The following is a 17,493-nucleotide window of genomic DNA, read 5'->3' on the forward strand; positions in this document are numbered from 1 at the left end:
CTACATGTTGTAATTTGTGTGTTTAAGTAAAGCATTATGGGATTGTAAAGATGTATAATTTAGGAGGTTTACATAGAGTGACCCTTTATCAAAAGGCTTAAAATTGGGTCCTCAGGTCAGGACTTCTGCCATGGAACACAGATGGATGTGGGCAGAAAAGCCCATCCCTGTGCCCTCAGGGCGCTCAGATTGTTACAGCCCATATTTGCAATAAACAAGGAGAAAGCATCACAGAGAAACTTCAAGCTTTGTGTTTGAACCCAGTTTCTAGCTTCCTATAGATCAGTTGTCTTCTGCCTCTTTTTTAGATAGAAGCATAACTGAGGAACATGACATGTTTCCATCATTATTGGGGGACTCACCATGGCAATGAGTCTCAGCAATGGGACCAAGTGTCTTTCCGTCCCTCCCCTTTGTGAATTACTGCCATGGAGTGTAATATGACCCAAAACACATTCCTTGAATTGGTTGCTCTTTTGAACCTCTGGCATGACTATCATCACTGAAACTTCAACACATTTTTTTAATGAGCACTTTCTTTGGGCCTGAAATATTGATGGTGGAAAGGACTAAACCAGGACCACAGATGTTTTAAGACTATTCTTGTTCACTGATTCTTCAGATAGTAGGAAAAGGTGATCAAAAGACAGATAGAAAGCTATGAGTTAATATTGCTGTTATATGTATATACTAACAGGGAAGCAGACCAGGTGGAGATGCTGTCCTTTTCCAAAGGGGACAGCTGCTATCAGCTGTAACAAATTTTTACATCAGAATTTAAGCTCTGTTTTGTCAGACTTCCTTTTTTCAGGTGAAATATCGCTGTGTCTAAACGTTGGCAACTTATGAGAAAATGTTTTAAATCTCGCTGGCCAATCAAAATGCATTTACGTTTGTCACCTGTGGATATCGTGGGAGTGAGAAATCAGGGTGGACGGGTTCCTTCCTGGGAAGGAAGAGCATGAGCAGAGCCCCCGTGCCTCTTTTGTCTCAAGTTATGTTGAAGAACTTCCTCTGTGTTCTCAGACAGAATTATCATATCGTGTACTGAGGACTGTTGAGGGGTATTCACCAGGTGAAAGACAGTCCCTAAACCTAAGATTCAATTACTTAATTTCATGTAATTCAGACTTCCAGTAAAGCGTTGTACACCCTCAGCATAAAAATATTTATTAACTGTCATCGGCATACTTACGATCTGTTTTCCTCTTTCTACAAAAAGCTTCGCTCATCGTCAAAAGGCACTCTTGGGCTTTTCCCCACTCTATTAAGCTTGGTAGTTATGCAATTACACATGGCCTGAGAAAACATGCTTTTAGTGTGTAAGCATCCAAAAGTCTCTAGATAAATCCCTCTTTTTATTTTGTATAACACTAAAATTTCAAAGGCTTTCACTTCTGTTATATCATTGTACGCCTTTGCTGTAAGATATTCTCTAAATAACTCATGAACACTATAAAATTTAAACTGGAGCACATTTGTGCAAGATCAAGATGTTTTCCCTCAAGTTTTGTATGTATGCTCTGAAATCATCTATCCTGACAAGAGGAAACAGCATTCTCAGGCCTTTGCTCATGCTGTTGATTCTTCCAGAACCATCCTTTCTCCCTGGCCCGTGTATTGTTCAAGGTTCAAACCGAATGCCAGCTTTCTCTCTCTGAGTGTTATACTTTGCAGTAGACCAAGTTTACTTCCCACGCTGGCTTGTCCTACTCTTAGTGTACTTGCCTCACCTCCCATATCACCTGTACACTCCTCAGAGCAGGAGCTGTCCCTCAGTGCCCTCACCGGTTAGGTGAGCTGAATCTCTTGGTAGGGTGTTGTTTAGGGCAGTGTCGTCAGGATGAGGATGTCCCAAAGAGCAAAGAGTTAACTTTTAGATCAACACTTTGAAGTCAGACACACCTGATTTTGATTCCCAGCCTCACATCACATACCCGCTGTGTGATCTGGGACAAGTTACTCAACCAACCTCTCTGAGTATGTTTCTTCTTCTAAAAAAGATGATGCTAAAACATTCTTCATGGGTTTGTTAGAAAGCATCAGTGAGAAGACACTTATCAAGAGGCTGGTATAGTACGTGGTGCTTAGTGGGTCTGAAGGTCAGTGTCCTTTCTCTCCTTTGTCTCTTCTGTTGTTAATCATTCCTCACATTCCTGTGCCTCCACACTCATCTATCTAGTTTGTTGCTCTCTAAATCCAGCTCTGTAGTCAGACTTGACTCACTCTCCTAGATGACTGAGCAAAGAATGAGGCTTTAAAGTCTAAAGCATTTGGAGTCAGGGTCTGCCTGTGTCTTAGTAGATCGGACACCATTGACTAGTTATTTGGGCTATTTGAGACTCAGTCCCCTCAACTCTTAAAATGGGGGTAATAAAACTTAATATCACGCAGTGCTGTTCAGAGGATTCAATGAGCGAACATATGTAAAGCACTTAGAATGTTGCCACACATGGTGAATATTCAAGCGTTGAATAAATCAAAGCCACGATAGAAATCCGACAAATGGTTTTAAGCTGGTTTTAGACAAAGGAATGAAGCCTGAACTATAAAGAATACCAGAAAATCTATACTTTCTGTAAATATCAACATTAAATTAGAGACTTTTGGTTAAACTGGGGATGTGACATTTTATATCACTGAAATTTAGGGTTTTGAAAACTATGAAGTATTTGCCCAAACCTAAAATTTTGATGCATTTCCTCATTACGGTTGGTTTCTTTTACATTCCTATGTAGCTGGCTGATGTTAAAGCTGAAAATAGTTCTGAGGGCCCAACCTGTGCCCCGAGCATCCTCCTTCACAAGTTCTCTGCCTATCTGAGAGTGGACAGGCTGTTTTTCCAAGACGTTCCCACAGGTCGGCCCTGGAAGGGAAACCATTATCCCTGGCCTAACACTCCTGGGCCAGAGTTGAAAACATTTTCTATAAAGGACCAGTTAGTGAGGCTTTTTGGGCCACATACAGTCTCTGTGGCATATTCTTCTTCTTTGTTGTTATTGTTTGTCTTTTTGTTTGTTTACTTTTGGTGAGGAAGATTGGCCCTGAGCTAACATCTGTGCCCATCTTCCTCTATTGTGCGACGCCTGCCACAACATGGCTTGATAAGCTATGTGTAGATCGGTGCTGGGATCCGAATCGGCGAACCCCAGGCCAGCAAGGCAGAGCATGTGAACGTAACTGCTCCATCACCAAGCTGGCCCATTGTTGGTGTTTTAAATAACCCTTTAAAAATGTTTTCCAACTCTCGACCACTGCAGGGAGGGAAGAATGAAGAGTGGCTTTGAAACCCTGATGAACTAATGCCTTCCTTTAAGGAAAAGGAAAATGTGCCTGCATCATTCTTTTTTCTTTTTAATATGAAAGACACTATAGGGGAGGGACGTTTTCCTCCACCCTTTTAGCGTCCCTGGCTGGGTCTGAAAATTAAACTGACCAAGACAGATTAACAGGAGAAAAGCATGTGCATTTTATTGAACTTTTACATGTACATGGGAGCCTTCGCAAGAGAATGAAGACCCAAAGAAATGACCAAAGCAGGAAGATTTTATGCTTTCTAGAAAAAGAACCAATAAATTTGTGAAGAACTGACAAGAGAAAGGGGTTGAGGTAGAGAGAGTAAATGATGGAGGAGTAACTAGGAAGACGGGTTAGTTTAACAAGGTTTGTGCAGAGTCCTTGGTCCCAAAGTCCCCGTCTCCAGTGATGAGAGTGTCTTCCATCCTCTGGGTACAAACAGGGCCATGTCACAAGGAAGTTTTATGACCTCTTTCAGGGAAGAAGGGAGAGGGTGGGGGGACTCAGTGACCTTCCTGCTTCTGCTGCTTTTCATTCCTTCAACTTAAGATGTTTAACATGCAAGAGTGCCAAAGTTTAGGGCGGTATGTCCTGAACCCCATTAAGTTAGTAGCTTTGCTTCGATGATACAACTATATTTTCCAGTTGGTTTTTCAGTCATATCCTGGTGGGACCTCGTCTCATTGCTGTTTTCCATTGGAAACTGATGAAGAACATAGTAAAGCAGATGGAGCACAGACTGTAGATATGAAAAACACAGAAGAAAGAGCTGTGTGAAAGAAATATTTAATCATAACAGGAAAAACTCATAGTGGCAACTTTTCCATTATGTTAAATTTCACTCATTTCTGTGCATTCTGGGTATGTGTTTAAAAGCGAAGGTGGTAATTTTCCATCTTTATGCCCATCTACCATGGGTTTTTGATTTTGTCTTTTTCAGGACTACGACTTGAGCCAGCTGCAGCAGCCTGATACTGTAGAACCTGATGCCATCAAGCCTGTAGGAATCCGACGACTGGATGAGAGACCCATTCACGCCGAGCCCCAGTACCCTGTCCGATCTGCAGCCCCGCACCCTGGGGACATCGGGGACTTTATTAATGAGGTGCAAAGAGAGACTCACTTTCTTTATAAAGGCTTTTATTTTATGATAATGGCTAGCTGTATGTAGACCACAAGTTGCTTGGAATACAGCTATGCAGTGCATTAATAACACACTTGTTTTTCTTACGTTTATCTTTGTGTGAAAGCCACTGTGGCTTCAGTAACAGAGAACAGATTTAATTGCTTTGATCAGCCAAAAAGAGATCTATCAATTAATATTCTCATTTGTAAAGGACATTCACATATATTATCAGTATTAGTCATACTATCTCCAAAAGGATTTTTCCCTGGATTACAAGTAATAAACAGACTAACAATATTATAGTGTATTCTAATTTCATTTATTAGCACTGATGAATGTCATCAGAGTTCACTTTCATTTTCCCCACACTGTATCCTTTGAATCCCACAAATGGTGAGAATTCAAGTGCCTACCCAATGGTTAGAGTTCCATCAAATGAGATTAGTAGGAAGAGCAGCTAAATTAAATGTTGTGTAAGTGATTTAAATACTTGTCTAGTTGAGGAGTTTTAAGAGCTTCTGTAAGAGGCAGCGAATTCTCTGTTGAATATAACAGATATGATTTTCACTGTCAAAATTATTATGGCATTCTTTATTTCATTACTGACCGAGAGTTATGCTACATTTAATGCTTAAGTTTTGAAGTAAAATGGCTGCTTTTGATCATGTTTTACCGCAGTTCTCCTTTAGAATTTTTATTGTATGTGTAAGAGAGCAATACATACTGATATTGATTGTGAATATGTGGCAGGACTCATGTCTCTGGCCATATCTTCCTGCTCAGTATCTCCAAGATCGGAATTGGTCTCAGTGCATTAAAGAGTGGAATGCTTCTGCCCTATACGTTGCCTTCAGTTGTGTGCTGATAAAACTCTCATTTCCTAGGCTTCCTTGAAATAGTGGTATGTTATGTATACATAGTCAGTCTACCTTAGGTTTTTAGATGCTCTTGTAGTTTGTAGGCAGCCAGCCCTAGTGATCTAGTGGTTAAGATTGGGCGTTCTAAGCACCGTGGCCCAAGTTCATTTCCCGGTCAGGGAACCACACCACCCGTCTGTCAGTTCTCATACTGTGGCGACTGTGTTTTGCTGTGATGCTGAAAGCTGTGCCACCGGGATTTCAAATACCAGTGGGGTCACCCCTGGGGGACAGGTTTCAGTGGAGCTTCCAGACTAAGACAGACTAGGAAGAAGGACCTGGCCACCCACTTTGCAAAAAATTTGCCATGAGAACCCTATGAATAGCAGCCGAGCACTGTCTGCTGCAGCGCCGGTTAGGTGAGAGGATGGCGCAAAAGGACCAGGCAGGGTTCTGCTCTGCTGTGCACAGGGTCACTGGGAGTGAGAATCAGCTTTTTACAGAAAACATTTTGAAGCAGAGTTAAAATATTTACCTCTTTACAAATATTCGTTACTGTCTATTCCTAAAATACATGCTGCTTTCTGAACGTATGTATTCACTTTTGTTAATTAGGTAATAGGTATTAAATATACAAAACAAGGCCCTGAATTTTCCAGTTTATTTTTAATGTTGGCCTAGTTAGGAGAATATGCAGGACTTCATATATATGACTAGATTGTTTTGGGTATATAAAATTGCCTGATGATTTTACTTCTAACTTAGCTTTTGTCATCGTGAGAAATTGTTTAGTTTTTCCTGTGGTGGTCAGGTTTCAAGATATAGCAAATCTTTTGAATGTAGGTATCGGATCTGGACTTTTTTAAAACAAGAGTTCTAGCTTCAGTGTAATTCAGCAAATCCTTAACTGTTTCTGCCCATTCCTGAAGTGTCAGTACTCTGTCGGATTCCATCTCATTCATGACACTCTTCTCAGTGATAAAGTTCAAGCACTAAGCAGCATTTATAAAGCTGTTTGTAATCTGATTCTTGCCCTCTTCCCCCACCACCTTCCCTTCCCGCACTGCAGCCCCACTCAGCTGTTTGCACTTCCTCAAGAGCATCACAGTTTTGACTATAAAGTAACTCAGCAAAGCATTTAGCTTCTTGACCATCAGTGAGACATCCACATAGCCTTCAGATTCGGCCCAAACATCCCCTCCTCCTTGAAGTCTTCTTTGATCTCTCTGGGAGGGTTAACAGGACCCCTCCTCTCTCAGAGCCCTCACCACTGGGATGTAACTGTCAATACTTCTCTCTCCCGTGTGAGCAGGTACGTTCTCTCCAGGACAGGGGCTATTTCCTGTTCATCTTTGTGTAACCTAAGCATCTAATATGTTGCCTAGCTCTTAGATTCTGCTGTTTTTAGAAATCCAGATACTGCAGCAGGTGTGTAGGGCATGAAGCTATGAGCACCGCCAGTTTTTCAGCTGATGGGATTCACTGGGGCCCAAGTCATGAGCCTTTCACTCTACTCGTGCTGATTACATTCAGAAAATGAGGATATTGGTTGTTCTAAGTTATATTTTAGTGTGTGCTTTGTGGTTGAGTGTTTGTGTGTTTGTCTTTGTATCGATGTGTGTGTTCATTCATCCTTTTCACAGGGACTAGATTTTCTTCAGTGCAGAGAAGGGTATCTAGTTGATAAGGTTCCATCACCTGCCCCTTCTAATGCCACAGTAGAAAGGGTTATAGTGGAATTTCCATTTGGAATTTCCTTTCCCTAAAACAGTGCCCAAGTACACAGCCTAAAAAGCAGCTCAACACCATAAAAGACGTGTCAATACTTATATGAAAAACTGAGCCAAACAACTGATTTGCAAATTAACTTCTAGAATACAATCAATTCATAATTTGAGGGTTGTCTGCATTTTTAAAAAAATGGCTCATTTTTATATCATCTTGATTGGTTTAGTATCATTCATTCAGCAAATAACTACTGAATGTCAATTGTGTGTACATAGCTGTGCTAGTAATATGCAGATAAGAAAATGCGTTAAACCTAGATTCTCTTTGTGTGTGCTCGTGTGCTGGCATGAGCAGTGTCCCAGGCAAACATTCTAGTCTCTGAAATGACAGAGACCTCTACTTGTAGTTCTCAGGCTAAGCCTGTAATTCCATGCTGGTGCCTGTTCCCATGCTTTTCTTCCTGCCTGGAATGCCCTTTCCCCCTTTTCTAGATGTTAGTTCCTTCATTATGTCTTTACCAGCCACAAAGGGACTACCAGCACTCAGAGAATGGGGTGGGCACCCTCCATTGGCATCCCATCCTATCCAGGACTCACCTCTCTTTACAACTCCTGTCCTGAAGTTCCCTTCTGCCTCCCCTCTGAGCCCCCACATAGACCAGGAGAAAAGGATGGTGTGGGGCACACTGGTTTGGTAAGTACATAAATGGATGAAAGGATCACATTTGGAAATCATTCCCAAAATGGCTACTGAATCCATGACACTGAACGTGATTGTAAGAAAGAGGAATATAGAGGAGAAGGGGGGCCAAAAATCTATACATAGAAATGTCCTACATTTGGACACAGGAAGAAAGTCTAGGGAGGTTAAGATGTCACAGAAAACAACTGAAAGAGGGTCCAGGGATGTGATGGTCAGCTCTACGGGAAATTTCACAGGGATGAAACTGTCAAAAGGCCCAAGTCAGAGATACATTGAAACACACTATAGATTCTTCCATCTAAGACATCCATTGATATTTGTTCAATATCTTTCTATAACTGGACAGATAAAAGTAAATACATATAAAGTTGTAAAAACAGTTGAAGGCACCTAGAAAGAGCTCAAGCACATTTTATAAATACATTTAAAAATGCAAACAGATTTCTTTCTCTCCACGTCTTATTTGATTTAGCATAGAACCAAATGTTCCCAAGAAAGAATAATATAGTAGTGATTATAATTGGGGTGTTTTTATAGATATAAGGAAAAGGTAAGCTTATAAGAACATTTTCTATGTTTGTTTATTTAAATAATGAATGAATGTTGCCTTGAATCTCAAAGATAATAACTTATTTCCAGTCTGATACGTAGAGTAAAACAAATCAAACATTTTTGAATTTAAACTACAGAATTTCATTCTATTTTGAGGTGTTTAAACATGACCTTTAGAGGATAAAAAGTTGAAACAAATTCATTTAATCTCAGCCCAACAGGAGATATTAGCACACCTCCAATAGCTTTATTAATCCTGTATATTTCTTTATCTCAGAAATATGAAAACCAAGGGCACACTTCTATTAAAAGATCAACTTTTGATTAGAATCATTTAAAAACTTATGGAGGGTGCTTCTAGAATAACTTGCTTGAAACTACTAAAGTTTAAGACTTTTGCCTTTTTTCTCCTATTAATAAATTTAATTTGTCCTCTTTAAAATATCTCTATCCACTCTCACAGAAGTTGAGGGTTTGTGTTCAAATCCAGCTGCCTCACTTAACAGCTCTGTTACTCTGTGCAAGGTCAAGGTCCTTGGAGTTAACCTCTTGGATTTCTAGTTTTCTTATTTATAAAATGGGGATAATAGTAGAACCTGCTTTTAAGATTGCAGTGAGGACTAAATAATATAATCCACATAAAGTATTTGGTATAGTGCCTGTCACATAGTAAAATCTCTTAATTATGATAAGTATCATATTAATTATTATTACAAGTTGCTTTTCAGGAGTAAAAACTTTCTACTTTCTTCTAATTGTAAATAAAACAAATAAAAACCTCTCCTTCCAAACAAATTGCTTTCAGTAAAATGAAATTCCCAGAAAGGGAGGTAGTAATGTTGGCATTGATAAGACACAGAATGACACTGTAGTGTAAATATGGTATAGCTTTGTGTCCACGCATGTTTAAACCTAAATCCTAGCTTCTTCTGAAAGGAATAGATGCAAATATGAACAAGATACTGAGGTGAAAAACTAAGCCGGGGCAGCAGTACAAAGTTACCTTCTAGAACACCTGCTGGATGTCAGGCGCTGTGTTGGACAGCAGGAGATGACGTGAAGACAGACAGCCTCTGCAGGGAGGGATGTCACAATCTAGTGTAACCCAAACTTGGCAATAAAAGTAAAGGGGACCAGAGAGACCACAGGAATTTCTCCAGGTTGTGATTGGGGGAAAAGTCCCTGCAGCGGAAGTGACTTTTGAGTGTGTGTGTGAGGAAGATTGGCCCTGAGCTAACATCTGTTGCCAGTCTTGCTCTTTTTGCTTGAGGAATATTATTGCTGAGCTAACGTCTATGCCAATCTTCCTCTATTTTATGTGGGATGCCGCCATAGCATGGCTTGATGAGCCATGTTAGGTCTGTGCCTAGGATCCAAACCTGCGAACCCTGAGCTGCTGAAGCAGAGCATGCAAACTTAACCACTACACCACCAGGGCGGCCCCAGAAGTGACATTTTTAATGGTCTTTAAATGATGCATGGATGGATGGATAGATATTAATCAGATGAAAACATTTGAGAGGGGACATTTCAAACAAAGGGAATCACATTTCAGCTTGCAGGAAATGAATGTGCAAATAACCCAGAGATACACAAGAACATGACATTTTTAAGTTTGGGGGGATTTTGGTGACTAATTCAGTTGTTGTGGTTGCTGGAGTTGAGAATAGTTGAAATGGAAAAGGTGGGTGAAAAGCCCAGGTTCACTGAGTGCTCCTCTAAAGAGTTTTGACCTTATCCTGTAGGTTCCCTGAACACTGGGCATTTGAGTAACGCCTTCTAGTTTTTTCCAGGTCTGCACACCTGTTATTTACTTCAACTTTTAATCAATTTTTAACTTAGTTTTTTTAGTAAAGGGAATAGTTTTAAAGTGCCCGTCTACCAATTAAAAATCATCTTGCGTTTTCCCAGGAACCTCTTCCTTTATTTGGGAAACATTGCGATAGGTGACAGAAAGCAATCAGAGAGTTTTACTTGGGGAATGACCTCAAATAATGTCTGGGAGAGAAACCAATGGTAGTTTGTAGGAAAGAAGCAGGAATAGTGCTGGGGACAGGGAAACCAGTTCGAGAGGCTTTTGCTGTGGTCCAGGCAGGATACCGGGAGAACCTGAACTAAGGCCGTGGCACTGAGACAGTAGAAGACAGAATGTCAGGGAATCAATAGGACGCCTTTCCTCTTATATCCCTCATGTGTTCCCTCTCTGAAGAATCTGGGTTTTTATAGTCCCTATAAAAACATGCTTCCACCCATAAAGCATAGGATCAGAAGTCTATAAATACAATCTCAGCAAGAATTCAGCCAGAGCCACAGCTTTTTCATTTTCTACAGAGGTGCCTCAAACTATAGAAAATAGTTCAGATTTATCCAGAGTTCAAGATCTGCCTCTGCAGGAAATGTGAAACAAGCGCATACTCATCTCGATTTAGTCAAACATAGGTCAAGAAAGAGAAACACATGCAGTTAGTGTGTAAATTTGGTAACAGTACATTATGCATCATGTGAAATGGTGTCCACACCTAAGAATAAAGGAAGCTCCTAGGGGAGGACCAGGAGGTTTTGTGGCCCACTGAATTTCTACACTCACTCTGGTTGCATGCCTGTCACTGTCACTTTCTCAGGACTTGGCTGTGATCTTTTTAGGATTACCAAAATAGTACCCAGAATTTATATAGTGCCTCTTCCAGAGAGTCATATTTTATTCTTCGATAAAAATCAGTGCTATCCAAGTGGAAGGGACATAAAGTACTTAACCTTCAGCCTAGAAAGATGGCTTGCCTAAGAATTCTTGAAAAGTTCAGTGGGTTTTGCCCTTTCGTAATTGTTGAAACCTGAGGACAGTGTGCACTGCTCTAGCATAGCACGGTGATCTCTAACGGATTTCATGGCCTTAACCTCTTTTTTAAAAAAGAAAGGAAGAGAACATAGATTCAAAAAGTACCAGGATGATCAGAAAGACAAGGCAAGAGCTAAAAAAATTAAAAAGAAATGAGTATTTCTTGAGACTCTCAATAGAACTAGATTGCCACCAGTGTTATATTTATTTTAAGGAATTGAATTAGGGGCTTAGATAGTCGATGAAGAGTCTCAAGTCCTACCAGACAGCTTCAAGCCTTTATTCCTAAGTCACAGTAAACACAGCCATCACTTTCCTCGCCACTGAATCCAGACACACTTGATGCCCACCATTGACTCTTTACTACTAATTTTAGTTTTAAATTTCCGTATTTCCAGTTCGTTGCTGACACTGTAAGGATTGGGCAGGGCTCTGCGTGGATTACCACTTTAAATTTGAATTGTGATAAAGCAGATGACCTGAACACAGTGACCTTGGCCATTGTCTCTGTTGTCTGTATAATAAAGCTGTTCTACTTAAGGCCATAATGAAAACAATATTTGTCTTCAGAGGCCCATTCTCCTTATCAGGAATTTCCTTGATTTTTCTTGATTTTCTTTCAGATCTTTCTTGGGTCCAGTTCTTGTATGGAGCCAAGTTAGACAGTGCTGAATTAAAGGAATCACCTATTGCATAAATTTGTAGTTGCTAGACTTTGTAGGGAAAAGGAAAGAGGACCACATGCTGACTTGTGAATATAAACTCCATGAGGGCAGGCATTGGATCTTGCTTATTCGTAGCTGTGTCCCCACACTAAGCAGAATACATTACAATATAGATACTCAACAAATATGTCTTGAATTGAATGAATAAATGCAAACAAAATGAATGAAGATGCATTCTTTGGCTTTTGCTAAGTGAAGGCTACAGAACCAGTGACTCCGAAGTTTTCTTGGCTTACAACAACAAAGGTTTACTTCTTGCTCAAGTTATATGTTAACTGTAGGCCGGCAGGGGCCTGGTTCTTGACCCACATCTCTTCTGTATTTCAGGATCCAGGCAGAAGGAAAACTCCCATTTGGGGCAGGCCATTCTCCTGGGAGACGGGGAGTGGAGAGGGAGCTGGTGGAAATGCATTAGATAGATCCCTTAAAGAGTCTCATCTACACTGCTGCTTACATTTCACGGCCAAGGCCAGTCACAGAACCAAGCCTGACAATGGGTTGGGGAAGGAAACTGTCTGTAGGGAGGCACTTGTGGTAGGATGGGCATGTGATCCACTGACGGGGAAAGGACAGTGAGTCACTGAGGACAGGAACACAATCTACCACAGAAAGGAACTATGAATGTTGAGAAATTGTAGTTTGTGATTCTCAGTCTCAACAAAATTGCCCTGTAGCTTATTCTATAAATGTGATAAAGAAAATCAACAAATACAGGATAAAGAGAACAGATAAGTGGTGACCAGAGGAGAGAAAGGAGTTTGGGCTTGGGTGAAAGGGGTAAAGGGGCACATATGTATGGTGACAGACAAAAATTAGACTACTGGTGGTGAGCATGATGAAGTCTATTCAGAAACTTATAACAAATAATGTACACCCTAAATTACGCAATGTTATAAACTATAATGATCTCAATAAAATTACTGGGGAAGGGGGGAACAGAAAATCCTATCTAAAATTATTTATGTTTTGTGTATTGAAGTAGTTTGCTGAAGACTGGCTTTGCTTTATTTTGTGTAAGCATTTCTGGATTGTAAGTAGTATAACCTGACATGAGGAAAAGTGGTGTTTAATTAAATGGTTAGGATTCTTGGTAAGAGAGATGTGAGGATGGGAAAACTGGTAGTGTGTACGTTTCTCTTTTGTTTTTTATTAAAGTCAAGCGGCTGCCCTTTTGGTTGTTAAAATATTATCTTCACGTTTATTTTTCTTTTTTCAAATTCCAAAGCATGAAATTTTTCTCTAAACTTTAAAAGTTTCTTTTTTTTTTTTTTTTAACTAACATTCATTGAGCTCTAACATGGGCCAGACCCTGTGATGAGCCCTTGGGTCCTTTATTCCATTCGGTCTTTGTAATGATCTTATTATTGTTACAGTTGCAGATAAGGAAACGAAGCTTATAGAATAGCTGAGGTCCCACAGCTAATACTGTGTAGAGCTGAGGTGTCAGAGTCTGATCTCGTAACCACTACACATACCGACTCTTACCTTAATTTTCATGCTCTTTTTCCCTCTTGCTCCTCTGTAAACATGAAAGAATGGATAGGTGAACACATACTGATAAAAAAAAAAACTCACATATCTGTACTCATAAAATACATGTGGATCAGAAGGATTGATCTAAAATGGGACAGTCTATGATGTCTTGGATAAGTGAGCCCACCATAAGCCCACCAGCATTTAAAAAGCAGAGTTGTGGAAAAAGAGAATGATTGTTTGGAGACTAATGTTGGTATATCTTGGAATACTAAACTGGAACTGGGAAAAAAATTAGAGAAAACACCAAAAGGACCTAATACGGAATCCTTAAATGTTTTGTAGTGCATAATTATGAATTGGCTGCATACTTGAATTATATATTAAAAAACACCTTTTTGCTCTTTAAGACTTGAATTAAGTTTATAGACAATAATTTCTTTGGTTCTTATTTTTTAAATTCTTTTTAAGAGCCATGTATGCACATGTTACTTTAGATTGCCAGGATGCCCGCCACCCCCAAATTTACAACTGTAAAAACTACAACTGTATAGATATTGGATTATGACTTTTATAACACCTGTGGGATCTAGAAGTCACTCTATTCTTAAAAAGTATTATCTGATCACAATTTATCAATTAATTTCACATTTTGTGTTCTGTTAAGATGATTAATTAAATGATTTAATGAGTAACTTACCTTAAATTTTAATCACCTCTGGCCTGTCTTCATTTTTCCTTTGATATCCCTCCAAAGTTAGGTCCAATTCAATGCTACTTCCTCCTTGAACTCCTAGCTCTCTGTGCTAGTCTGACTTTTTTTCAGCATCTTGATGACTTTTTTATAGACTTCATAGTTTTGTTACCTTTTATCATTTATTTCATGTTACAGTAAGGCCTATTATGCTAGATTGTAAGCTTGTAGAGCAAGGACCATATGGCACTTATTTGTATGTCCCTCTCTTGGCCTTGCCTGTAATTCCTGGTTGACCTGTGATTGTCAATATCCTTTGACTCTGACCCTGGATAGATTAGCCTCCACATATCGCATGATTTCATAGCCCTCTGTATTATTTCATGTAACTTATCCCACCAGTAATTACTCACTCAAAAGTGGTCTTGCCCAGCGCACTGCTGGACAGATACATTAGCAGACTTCACTTAAGCTCCTCCCTTCTCAGCTTCAAGCAGTTGGCCATTCATTTCTGCCACCTGTCAAACACGCTCTCCCTTTAGCCCCTGCCCACTGCATGCCTTGGCCTCACTGAACTAGACTCCTTAGGATTCTTTCTTTGCAGAGGAAAGACATAAATTAGTTTTTGTCTAACTTTCAAATATGGTGATAACTCCAATTTCTGTAGGTTGAAAATGTTGTGGTCTGCAAGTGGAAACTTACAAACAAGTGTTTGATCCCATGGAACCACTAGGATCTGCTTGTGGATTTGCAAATTGTAACCCTCTCTTCATTCTTTCTCTGTGTTTCCAAATTGTAGGGCCTTAAAGCTGCTGACAACGATCCCACAGCTCCACCCTATGACTCCCTCTTAGTCTTTGACTATGAAGGCAGCGGCTCCACCGCCGGGTCCTTGAGCTCCCTTAATTCCTCGAGTAGTGGTGGCGAGCAGGACTATGACTACCTGAACGACTGGGGGCCGCGCTTCAAGAAACTCGCCGACATGTATGGTGGAGGTGACGACTGAACTTCAGGGTGAACTTGGTTTTTGGACAAGTACAAACAATTTCAACTGATATTCCCAAAAAGCATTCAGAAGCTAGGCTTTAACTTTGTAGTCTACTAGCACAGTGCTTGCTGGAGGCTTTGGCATAGGCTGCAAACCAATTTGGGCTCAGAGGGAATATCAGTGATCCAATACTGTTTGGAAAAACACTGAGCTCAGTTACACTTGAATTTTACAGTACAGAAGCACTGGGATTTTATGTGCCTTTTTGTACCTTTTTCAGATTGGAATTAGTTTTCTGTTTAAGGCTTTAATGGTACTGATTTCTGAAACGATAAGTAAAAGACAAAATATTTTGTGGTGGGAGCAGTAAGTTAAACCATGATATGCTTCAAACACGCTTTTGTTACATTGCATTTGCTTTTATTGAAACACGGAATTAAACAAACAGACAAAAACTCATGGAGCAATTTTATTATCTTGGGGGATGAGACCATGAGATTGGAAAATGTATATTACTTCTAGTTTTAGACTTTAGATTTTTTTTTTTCACTAAAATCTTAAAACTTATGCAGCTGGTTGCAAATAAAGGGAGTTTTCATATCACCAATTTGTAGCAAAATTGAATTTTTTCATAAAATAGAATGTTAGACACATTTTGGTCTTAATCCATGTACACTTTTTTATTTACTGTATTTTTTCCACTTCACTGTAAAAATGGTATGTGTACATAATGTTTTATTGGCATAGTCTATGGAGAAGTGCAGAAACTTCAGAACATGTGTATGTATTATTTGGACTATGGATTCAGGTTTTTTGCATGTTTATATCTTTCGTTATGGATAAAGTATTTACAAAGCAAAGTGACATTTGATTCAATTGTTGAGCTGTAGTTAGAATACTCAATTTTTAATTTTTTAATTTTTTTTTATTTTTTATTTTCTTTTTTGTTTGGGGAGGGAGAAAAGTTCTTAGCACAAATGTTTTACATAATTTGTACCAAAAAAAAAAAAAAGGAAAGAAAAGAAAAGAAAGGGGTGGCCTGACACTGGTGGCACTACTAAGTGTGTGTTTTTTAAAAAAAATGAAAAAAAAAAGCTTTTAAACTGGAGAGACTTCTGACAACAGCTTTGCCTCTGTATTGTGTAACAGAATATAAATGATACACCTCTGACCCCAGCGTTCTGAATAAAATGCTAATTTTGGATCTGGTGACTGGTTTGAACTTTTTTTTTCTACTTGAGCTGCTGTGAATGTTGCAAAAATCCCAAGTATTTGAGTTCCGTTGAGAACAACAGTTCAAAAGTATGTATTTGTTCTTGTACTCTTTACCATTGAAACCCTTAGCATGGCAACCGTGTCCAGGGAGCGACAGAGAGATCGTTGTGAAACTTATCATCATAGAAGGAAAATGTCAAGTGACACGAAAACACCCTATACTGATGGTGGTATACCAGTCACATCCCTAACTTCAGTGAATTTTGTGTCATTTTTAATATCACCTATGTTTTCATCCCTTTATACTCAAGCTTATGGTTATGCTAATTCTAATTGGTCTTTCTCATTAGAGCGCCAGCCTAAGTGAAACCTCAGTAAAAAGTTATAGGACTGGCCCTGGAAACTGCACTGGACACCTGGGATTCATTGAAGCCGTTATTTTATGTACTCAGTGAAATACACTATGGTCGACTGACTTCCATTCATTGACTTGACCGTTTCTTTCTAGCTTCATTGAAGTATAATTAGCAAATAAATATTATATAGTATTTAAAGTGTATGTACAACATGATAGTATGTATACATTATGATTGATTTCCACAATCAAGTTACTTGACACATCCATCATCTCACATAGTTACCTTTGTGTGTGTATGTGGTGAGAATACTTAAGACCTATTCTCAGCAAATTTCAAGTACACAATTAAGTATTAGCCTGATAGAGACAGTCACAGAGGACCAAAAAAGGGAAAGGATCTTATTAAATTTTGTAAAATTGTTTACGTATCTTACTATGATTTCATAAGTGAGTTTTAAGAGACTTGAAAGAATTCCCACTGTATTTTTCTATTTGCTTCCTGATTATCACACCACATATTCTTATACTGTACACTTTGAAAAACACTTATACCATATACCTCCTCTAATTACCACCATGTGTTTTTGCTTAACATAAGGATTATTTTATATTAGACAGGGAAATATACTTTTCCGTTGATTCACTCTCCGTAAGCAATACTTTCTTGTTACTTTTCTAATCATTAAATGCCAGAGCTTGCCTCTGGGAATTTCCATAATGAAACTTACTAAATTTGCTAATTGGAATAGTCTTTTCTGAAATAGATTCTTAGACTGCACCTCTATGCTGCTGTACATCCAAATGAAAACTGAACTTTTTAAATTCAAACATCACAGCATTTAAAATTTGCATCATTTAGGTGAATACTCTTCCAATTATTTTCTTATGGTTAATGTACAGTCACAGACTATTTCTAATATATGTATATAAACTTTAAGCATT

The 17,493-nt window shown here is 39.1% G+C and overlaps 1 protein-coding gene across 1 annotated transcript in view; it reads left to right on the plus strand.

The window, feature by feature from the left end:
• CDH2 (cadherin 2) overlaps window positions 1-16,187 on the plus strand; it is a 215,007-nt gene extending 198,820 nt beyond the window's left edge. Inside the window, exons 15-16 of the mRNA XM_046670849.1 lie at window positions 4,238-4,402; window positions 14,790-16,187. Coding sequence (XP_046526805.1) covers window positions 4,238-4,402; window positions 14,790-14,996 — 372 coding nt within the window. The 3' untranslated portion in view covers window positions 14,997-16,187. The remainder of the gene's footprint in view (window positions 1-4,237; window positions 4,403-14,789) is intronic.
• Window positions 16,188-17,493: the final 1,306 nt, after the last annotated feature.

This window comes from Equus quagga, chromosome 9 (assembly GCF_021613505.1).
Source record: "Equus quagga isolate Etosha38 chromosome 9, UCLA_HA_Equagga_1.0, whole genome shotgun sequence".
Classification (NCBI taxonomy): domain Eukaryota; kingdom Metazoa; phylum Chordata; class Mammalia; order Perissodactyla; family Equidae; genus Equus; species Equus quagga.